The sequence below is a fragment of the Galendromus occidentalis genome, unplaced genomic scaffold, assembly GCF_000255335.2.
Source record: "Galendromus occidentalis unplaced genomic scaffold, Mocc_1.1 scf7180000077437, whole genome shotgun sequence".
Lineage (NCBI taxonomy): Eukaryota > Metazoa > Arthropoda > Arachnida > Mesostigmata > Phytoseiidae > Galendromus > Galendromus occidentalis.
In genome coordinates, this window is record NW_003805425.1 from 224,352 (window position 1) to 234,081 (window position 9,730).

The 9,730-nt window shown below is 50.5% G+C and overlaps 2 protein-coding genes across 2 annotated transcripts; one reads left to right on the top strand and one right to left on the bottom strand.

Annotated features, from left to right (window-relative positions):
* Positions 1–5,289: 5,289 nt before the first annotated feature.
* LOC108864216 (uncharacterized) lies at positions 5,290–5,961 on the top strand. Its single transcript, XM_018639406.1, has one exon. It carries the CDS (start codon positions 5,290–5,292, stop codon positions 5,959–5,961), a length of 672 nt encoding a protein of 223 aa, XP_018494922.1.
* A 2,682-nt stretch (positions 5,962–8,643) lies between these two features.
* LOC108864217 (cytochrome P450 3A19-like) lies at positions 8,644–9,173 on the bottom strand. The gene is made up of 2 exons (XM_018639407.1): positions 9,109–9,173; positions 8,644–9,007 (listed from the first exon to the last, which is right to left on the bottom strand). Exons 1-2 carry the CDS (start codon positions 9,171–9,173, stop codon positions 8,644–8,646), a joined length of 429 nt encoding a protein of 142 aa, XP_018494923.1.
* Between the last annotated feature and the right edge of the window lie 557 nt (positions 9,174–9,730).

Here is a 9,730-nt window from a genome sequence, read left to right on the forward strand (position 1 = left end):
CGCTCCTCCCTTCGCGAGCCCTGGTGGTTGAAGCAGCGAATGAATTTGACTCTGAGATGAGCTGTGGCATTCTCGGATCCTCCGGTCGGATACTGGAATTCGTCTCGTCCGACCGAAAGTCGGGGGAGGTCACATGCGTCATGTTGAAGCTGTCTCGTTCTAACGCTTATCCTAGTTCCTCTTACACGAGGGCCGATATACTATTCCTCGGACTTTGTGCTGTCGATGGACTCAGCCTCAGATTGAGGCGGAGATTGAGCTTGAGAATCCTGTGTATCGTAGCATGGCTCTTGGAAGCCGTCGTTTATGGGGTCTTCCTGAGAACGGTTGTGATTGGGATTTTCCACTCGGAGGAAGGGAGAGTCAACTTGATTTCTTCGGTCAGTCAGGTAAACGGTATCACCTGCTTATCTGTCTCCCTGCTGTGGAAAATACACTTCATCTTCAGGAACAGCAGGTTCGAAAAAGTGCTACAGAATCGTGGCAGACGTTGCCTTGATATAGTCCCCACAGTGCTGTGTTTTATGCCGTATCTCTACCTGAACCTCAAGGCCATCATTGAAAGTGATGTCTCAACGGTGCGCTTCAGTGCTTTCGTTTTCCTGAGCTATGATCTCTGGCGGACCAATCTTTTGATACTGCACAGTGACGCTGTCATACTCATCTTGAATATTCAGAGAGACTCAGCGAGCTTGATCTCTAGCTCGGCATTCGCCACGGATGTAGACTATTTATTGTCCCGGAAATGGCTCACCCGCGATCTCATCGCGGAGGTCAATAAGCTCTTCGCACTTCCTCTGATTCTCTGCTACACCCACCTCATCATGATGTTAGTCCATTTTTTCGACGACTATTTCGGACAAAGAGCGGAAACGAGCGGCCTATATATGATCATATCATGCTTGATTTGCGACTCGCTGCAAATTTTCTTCTTGGTGACTCAATGCACGAAAGTGGAAGAAAACAATCTTCAGCTGGAGAAATATGTTTTCAAGCAATCTCTGAGCGGGAACAACAAGTTCCCGATCGAAGCGGGTCTACTGTCTGCGCTCCGCTCAGTAGAAGAATGTGACGTCTTGAGAGTCGCAACATTCCCCATCAACGCTAAGAATTGCTTGAAATATCTGACGTTCTGCGTGACGCTGGTCGCAATCATTCTCCAATTCGACTACAAAATCGTCGGCCAGGTTAACGATCTCGGTAGCCCGTAGCGGGGCTCGTTAGGCAGTGCCCAAGAGACTCTTTCGAATTGAATCCCGCAATCGACTGCCGAGCTCCATGCGATTACGAAACTGACTGTTCGTGCTCACGAACCTGACGATCGCCGTCATACACCCCTCTCTCTCTCCACTGGATTGCATCATTTCCAGTTGGAGGAAAGCTTCTTCGACGATCGATAACGTTGCAAAAGGTTCCTGTCGGAGCTTAGCAGCGAGAAAGGTCGATGTGCATCCGAGTCTTGGAAAGAATCTTCGGATGTGGAGATGGAGACCATTGGACATTGTGGAAGGTTCTCCCCCGTCCTCCGAGCAAACGAGAGCACGGCTCGAAAATGTTTGGGTTTGTCGGCGGCGGCCCATGGAGATGCTGAAGTCTGCTATGGAAACCGTAGGACATTCTCGCTAATTTGGAAGAACCCGTATTTGACGGAATCCGATTCTGCATTGCGCATCACGCTCATTCATGGGTTCGGAGATTAGAAATCTCTTTCAGGATCGCTTTCAGGATCGATGCGAGAGACCTTCAAGTCCGGGGAGCACTCTGTCCAATAAATGTACGCGGCTAATTGAGTCTCATCGATCAGGTGGCTGCGCGTCCATGGCCGTGCGAGCTTGGTTGAGCTTCGAATCTGAGGCACGAGCGCTCTTCCATTCATGCCCACAGAAGTTCCGAGTCGCAAACTTCTGCTGAGTTTTTCCCCCCTCAGAGCTTAGAACTGCTTGCTGCCGTGAATCTCTGAAAGTGACACGGAAGCCGCACCAGTCTTACCCCGACTCCTATTGAGCCTTGTTCCTCGATGAAAGCAGACAGACTCTTCCGCCTCGTGTGCGGTCTAGATGGACTTTCCTCCGCAGTGACACGAAGTTCCTGCCTCGAGAGCATTTGCCTCTTAAGGTGGATCCTCAACGCGATCCTCTTCTGTTTCTTCTTCATAATCTTCGTGCCTGGCTGTCTATCGTTGGGAACTCAGCAGATTAGCTTGCGCACCATGTCGAACTTGATTACTGGGATCGCCTCGTTGCTCATTTCCCTTTATTGCAAACTTTCATTCATTTTCAAGAATGCAGACTTCCGCTTCATCTTACAGAGACGTGACCGACGCTATCGGGATATTGTCCCCCTCATCTTGTGCATGAGTCCGTACATTTTCCTGAATACCAAAGTCATGATTGGGAAGGATGAACTCCCTCAGCGTGTCGGTGGGCTGGTTTACCTGCTCTATGACCTCTGGAGGACCAGTTTCTTGATGTTGTACAACGATGCAATGATCACAATCTTGAATATTCAGAGTAGCTTGATTGACTCGTTTGGACTTCCAGAAGGCGTTCAGGACGTGAACGATTTGCTCGCAGAAAAATGGCTCATTCGCGACCTCATAGGGAAAGTCAATGAGTTATTTTCATTCCCTCTAATCACCTTCTACATACATCTTTTCGCATTGGTCGTGTTTTTTTCGGCTCCTCCTGCGGACCAGCGCCCGAATCGGGAACTCTCTGTGTGATTTTCGTATGCCTTCTCTGTGACTCATACGGTATATACACTACGGTGAAGAAATGTTCATCAGTCAAAGAAAATAATGTCACACTGGAAGCTTTTGTTTTCCGGCGGAGCTTGATCAAAGATCGCGACGACCCCTCTGCTCTCAACTTACTGGCTGTATTCCGGATGCAGGATGAATATGATGTTCTGAAAGTAGCATGTTTCGTAATCGACGGCAAGAGTTCTCTCAAATATCTGTCTTTCTGCGTGACCTTCGTCGGGATCGTACTGCAGTTCGACCACATGGTCTTGCGCCACGTGAATCGCTTGGGCGCGTCGTACTGAGATCAAGCCCGAAAAACCCGCGAGAGCTCTTCTTTTCTGTTCGGGAGTAGCTCGAAGGAAGTCTGCGGGACACATGCTGATGCCAAGACCGGGACGTTCCGTGATACGATTTTAATCGCGAGATTCCCGCAGATCTGCTCCTGGATGTCTCCTCTGGCTTGTTGGCGCCTTCTTTTAACACCTTGACCTACGTGGAGACTCTCGCTTCACATGGGTTCCTCTTGACGGATAATCATTCACCCACCCGACTGACGGATTCTAGCGCCACCCTCATTGACCACGTCTATCGTCTCATGAGATCAGGAGGGACCGTATCCGCTTGTGAAGTGGAATCCAGAGATTTCAGCGATCACGAACTTATTCTAATCGACATCGAGGTACCGGATCGGCCGTATGCCCGTGGGATATCGATGTACAGAGACAAGATTGAAAACTCTGTCGCTGGGGAACGGTCTGCATCTTACGACTTGTCGGCAGTAAACCAGAGTGCTTCGGCCGGGGAGGCTACCAAAAGCTTCTCATCACTTTGTCTTGAGGCCATTGACTCATGCAAGTCAATTCGATATGTACCTCCGAGAAGATTTCAACCCATCAGAGGATGGTTGACCCCCGACCTGATCAAAGAAATAAGAACCCGGGTCGAATTTCGAAGGAGATATAAAAGAAGTAAGAAAGTTAGCGACAAGATTGTCTTTGAGTGCATCAGGGCTCTCCTGCGCGGGAGGATCAGGGCTGCGAGGTCTGAATACTACGAACGCAGACTAGACTCACTTGCTTCCGACCCAAAGAGGGCTTGGAGAGTGGTGAACTCACTCTGCGGTCGAACCCGAAGAGGAGATACGCTAAGTCCGGAGAAGCTCCGAATGTCTTTGGGGGACATGAATCAACACTTCGCCTCTATTGGGGGCAACCTCGTTCAGAGAGTAGCGGAAACCATCTTAAGTGACGACATTCCCAGGGTATCGAGTGAGCCGACTTTCTCTCACTTTACGCCGTCGACCCCGTCGGAGATTCTGAACATTCTCAGCAACTTCAGGGCACATAGGTCCCCCGGAATTGACGGTATCCCTCCGATATTCCTGTATGAGGCCAGGAAAACTCTGGCGGAGAACCCCGGCTCTATTATAAACAGAACATTTAACGAGTCCGTCCACCCGGAAGCTCTCAAAGAGTCTCTGGTTCATCCCATATACAAGTCCGGTTGCCACGCGGACATCAACAATTATCGGCCCATCTCATTACTATCGAGCATCAATGAAGTTTTGGAAAAGGTTGTCGCCGGTCAACTCACTGACCACATCGAGGAACTTCGTATATTCAACGATAAGCAATTCGGCTTCAGAGCTGGACGATCCTGCGTAGATGCTGCGCTAAAGCTCACGGACTATGGGAATTCAGGGTGATTCCCTGGCTTTGCTCAAATCACATCTCATGGCTCGAAGACAGGTTTACCGCCACGGTGAGCATGTTAGCGGGGAGACCTCCACGGAGTGGGATTTCCCCAAGGCAGCGTTCTGGGATCTCTATTATTCACCATCTATATGAACGATCTTCTCAACCGAATGAATCCCGCGGAAACGCATTTGCCGACGACACAGTCGTGTTGGTCAGTGACCTCACTCTCCATTCAGCTCGGCGCAAGGCATTCGACTGTCTCACCGAGCTATCGTAACGAGCTTTCGACCTGGTGTGCTCTTCAGACCTTCTGCTCGCTCACTGCCGTGAATGCTCGAGTGGAAGCATCGTTTGAGTATGCCAAGTTATTGAATCAAGTACATCATACAGATACCTCGGCATCGTCCTCCAGAACTACAGGGATCGGTCCTTTTCCTTGCATCAGACGAGCCATTCTCCAGGAGAACAGACCACTGATCCGTTCAGACTTTGCGATGAATTTCGGATTGATAGAACAGCCGCTCCGCAACTTGTTTGCTCGGATATCAAAGGAGTCATCCAAAAGCGCGATACAATTGGGAAAGCATTTTCACATCGGCGGAAGCGAGGATATCGATCAGGTGGGAAGAATGACCACCACGTAGGAGAAACAAGAAACGGTTCTGTACGCCGTTGATAAGTGCCCTGAGGTGGACCTGGGACGGTTTCCATAAGGGTGAGCAATACAAGAATTCGGGAATTACAAGGGAACGAAACAAACGTATGTAGAGCAAACGTCGTTATTCGACGGTTCCTTCGACCCCTTGTAATTTCCCTCGAATCCTAACTTCTTTTCAAAGACTCACTGCGATGGAAGCTCCGTCTAACCTCGGAGTACCTCAGATCACGCGAACAGAGCGTGGAGAGCTGAAGTTGGCATTTCGTGGACCCGTTTACACTCAGGACAAGAAGAACTCCATTGGCACCTCACATTTCTGGCGTTGTGAGTCCAAAGACGAATGCAGAGCCCGGCTGCACACGGCTGTGGGGACAGACGAGGCTGTGAAAGTCGTCGGGGAACACAACGATCCAGCCGATGCTGCATTTGTTGAAGCCGCTGCAGGCAACTCCGAGGTCGAGCGTCGGGCGCTCTCGACTCAAGAAGCTCCTTCCCAGCTGCTCAATAACCTGGCGGCGAGCCGTTCTTTTGCCGGCAAGGGATGTCTTCCGAAGCCCGATTCTATCAAACGCAGAATCAACAGATTACGAGGCGTGAGCTCCCTAGCACCCGCATATCCGAGTGACCGAGCTTCTATAGTTGTACCCGAGGCCTACACCATGTACCAGTGCGAGCCAGGAGCTCCAGAACGCTTTCTCCTTGGCGACTCTGGCGTCGGGTATGAAGAGCGAGTTCTGATCTTCGGTCGAGAAACGGCTGCCGAGTGGGTGGGCTACGTACAGCGAATTTACGTCGATGGAACTTTCAGTCTAGCCCCGGGAAAATTCGAGCAGTTGTTCGTGATCCGTTCGCTGATTGTGTAGGATACGTGATCCCGTTGTGCTACGGACTGCTTCCAGACAAGTCGGAAGACTCGTATCGTCGTATGCTCGACCAAATTATGGAAGCCTCCCCAGCTCTTGATCCCTCGTCAATCGCCATGGACTTCGGAATGGGTCTCATAAACGCTCCCAGCGCGGTTCTTCCAACCGCTGAAGTCCATGGGTGTCTCTTCAACTTTGTGAATAATATGAAGAAAAAAGTTGCATCGTTCAATCTCCTCAGACGTTACAACACGGATTCGAACTTCTCAATCTGGGCTCGGATGATCCCGGCGATGGCTTTCGTGAGAAGGGATCTGTTGGAAAGAACGATGATGGCTCTTCTGGAAGTCTTACTCGAGGAACAGAGACCAATATTCACCTACTTCGAACTAATATGTATGTCGGTCGCATACTGGGCGTTCGTCTGGATGGGACGCTCGTCTGGATGGGACCCTCAACAGGGACACTCCGCTGTTACCACAGGAAATGTGGTCCGTATTTGAAACGACTCTCAGAGGGGCGAGTCGAACGAACAACTTCGAAGAAGCGGTGCATCGGGAACTCCAAGGAGCATTCGGCGTCTGTCGTCCTGCAATTTGGAACTTTATCGATGGTCTCCGCCAAGTGCAGCACTAGGCAGACGCTGAAGTCGAGCAGTACAATGCCGGTGCTCTTCCGCGACCCAAAAGGCGCAGATACCTAAACAGGGATGCCAGGTTGCTCGAGTTCGTACAAACCATTGAAGCTCGAGAGCCAGTAGCTTTCTTGCAAGGGGTAGCGGGCAGCGCACATCTTTCTCATGGAAAATTAGAGACCTGTTGTGTTTCCCGATACCATGGACATTCTAAGTGGCACGATCATAACTCTGAAGTACTCACCATGCGGAATAAAAAACTACCCGCGGTCACGCCTTTTGTCGAGCTTACCCTCGAATGTCTGAAGTCAAGGCATTCGTCATAGTTTGACCCGAGATCGTCTTGTTCTTCGGCCTTCGAACAATTCATCAGAAGCATCGCTTCAATAGTTTCTTTGTTTGAAAACTTTCTCTTGGGCTTGGCGCTGAATCGTCCTCGACTTTCCAGCGCCGGATTTTCCGCGCCGAATCGTCCTGATCCGCGCTCGTCCATCCCGAAAGTCTCCTGCGGACAATCCTTGGTGTTGAATCCAGCGCCTAGCCCTGTCAGTGCATTTTCTTCCGAAGCGATCTTATTAGAACATCGGACCCTGCTCAAAGATGTCGTGTCGGCTATAATCTAGGCCAGGGAAAATTGATTCGCATCGAATCCGGGCTGAGATATCATGATTAACACTTCTGGGCATCCTACCCATGATTCCACCTCACGCTAATGATTCCACCTCGTAATGATATTGCTTGCCACGACGATAAGCAACAACCAATGACTTATACATATTTCTCATTCACAATTTCTGACGAGACACCATCCACGACTCGTGATTCGCGAAAACATGGTATTGCAGCGCGGGCAGATGATTCCTCATGTTACGATCGAGGAACTCTTCGTCTCTCGGTGGGCATGGAGGGAAGGCTTTCATGAAGGATTCATGAAGTAGCTCCTTTATTCGCATATTTCGTTGGCCTCCAGCAGTATTTCCGCAAATTGGCTGATTGGGATCATTTTCACGATGTCTGTCTGATGATAGATATCACCGCGAAAGCCCCATGTGGAAGCGCTGCAGACAAGGTAGATCCCGCGGAGGCGCGTCATAATTCTTTCCTTATCTCCTACCCAACAATCTGAGTTGCCCCCTCTATTCTCGGTAGGATATCCTGAGCACGCTTTGGCTATTCGTTGTCTCGATCGACAAGACTCGAGCTCTTTTGTGAGGCTCAGTATGCCGTGGCCTCAGGGATTTCTGGGACGTACACCGGTACAGCGATCTGGAATCAGGTATTCGAGTTTCGATGGACCGCCTTGGTTTTTTCTATATTCACCAGTCACAGCCGGTGCCGGTCTGTCTTAGTATTTTGTCTCTATCATTCATCCGTCTCTTTCGTATGCATCAGGCTTTCATTGAAGGTATCTTTTCGATATGCTCCCGAAGGCTTCGATGATGATGTACGCTCGACATTTGGAGATGGAGCTTCGCGCATCAACGATATCAGAACCCCGATGAGGAAGATTGTTCTCGGGTGGGAGGAATTAACTTCCTCCAACCACCACACACATGTCGAGGAGGCCAAAAAGTCGGGATTCATATCCAGCGGCCGATTGGCCCACGGCCTTCTGCAAAAACAGGAGCACGGGTCACAGGGAAAATTCAGTTCGCAGAGACGAGGAACCGGAAGCGCGGAATGACGAGGAAACGGAATGTGGGTGCTATTGGGTAGCAGGGAGACGGTGAATCTGGATGCCGAGGAGCGAGCGCACCCAGAGCAAGCGCATGAGTGGAGAGTCTAGCAGTGTAGCGCTACCAAGTCGCCGAAAACTCCTGTAAAACGGGAACGCTTGTACTGTATATAGACATTCTGCGGCGAATCGTCTCAGAATCCTTAATTCCCACAGGTATCTGTGATTGCCCACTCGCCAATTCCTATGTATGTAATCACATGATTTATTATTCGAATGAGCTTCTGCAGCGTCCAGAGTTTCTACGCATTGATCCGAGCTTCATCTTGATAGGGCGCCTGCTGCTATTGACGCATAAATATTCTTCACTCACTCAAGCCTCCAATTTCTCAGCTCTGAGCACGACCTCCCTGGGTTGACTGATGAGAACCTTGTTCACAATTTCTACTTGCTCATCTGTTCTCAGCTCGTAACTTCGGAAGATATGACACACCGCGAGCTTCATCGCTAGGAGAGCCGATCTCATTCCCACACAATTACGAGGACCGTCACCGAAGGGCTGATACGCGAGCGGGTGCCTCAGACTCTCCTTGAATCGCTCCGGGATGAAGCACAGAGGGTTCTCAAAGTTGCGAGGGTGATTGTGAGCGACCTGCGTGGGAAAAACCAAGGAAAGCCCTGCTCCGATCTTGACACCATCGTGATCAATTTCATCCGTGGCCACACGATTTGTGAAACTGCAAAGCATGAATACACTCACATAATGGACTTCAGGGCACCAAGGAGTGTGCATAAGGGGCAGACAGGGGAAGCGGGAATAGGCCCGCTCGTTATTCACCCCGTCACAGGAGGATAGAGTCGCATCGATTCGTTTATGCACCAATCAAGGTATTCGAGCTTCATGGCTTTAGCAAAGAGCGAATCCCCATGTTCATCTCGACCAATGGAACTTACTATTTCTCGGCGGAGCTTATTCTGAACTTCTGGAGAGATCCCCTCTCGTTGACAGAGATTCGTGAGGATCTAAAGTCGGCGAGGAGACCGTCCATTCCATCCGCCCGAGGCTCCGAATTCCCGTATGGGCAGCGATCTCCATAGAGATTTCTCGGATCGCCAAGCATGTCGGATACATCTGACCCCTCAGGCTCCAGCCAAGCGTTGCAGAGAAGACAGAGGAGCGTGGACGACGGGACGTCCGCAATCCATGTAAACATGGAGTTGTTGCGCTCATCACACAGGGCTGACCCATGACTCAGCTTTCGATGGAGGAAGGTCCTCGGAGGTCCGGTCCAATGAAGGGCCAATACTGTCGTACTGAACGAGCGCGTTCCGGATGCGGGAGAGGTGTTCCCCTCCCTTCCCTGGTCTATCAGACGGCGACCGATGAGAGCGCGGCTGTCACCAGACGTCTCGGATTATCCAGTGAGAAGACCGATCACGCCATGCCATGCAAACGCCTC

What these genes read in the sequence shown, in the direction of transcription:
- LOC108864216 (XM_018639406.1), top strand. Translation starts at nt 5,290, where the DNA reads ATGGAAGCTCCGTCTAACCTCGGAGTACCTCAGATCACGCGAACAGAG.
- LOC108864217 (XM_018639407.1), bottom strand. Translation starts at nt 9,173, where the DNA reads ATGAAGCTCGAATACCTTGATTGGTGCATAAACGAATCGATGCGACTC. An exon ending in CTCTATCCTCCTGTGACGGG is followed by an intron (nt 9,008 to 9,108) that starts GTGAATAACGAG and finishes CATGCTTTGCAG; the next exon opens with TTTCACAAATCGTGTGGCCA.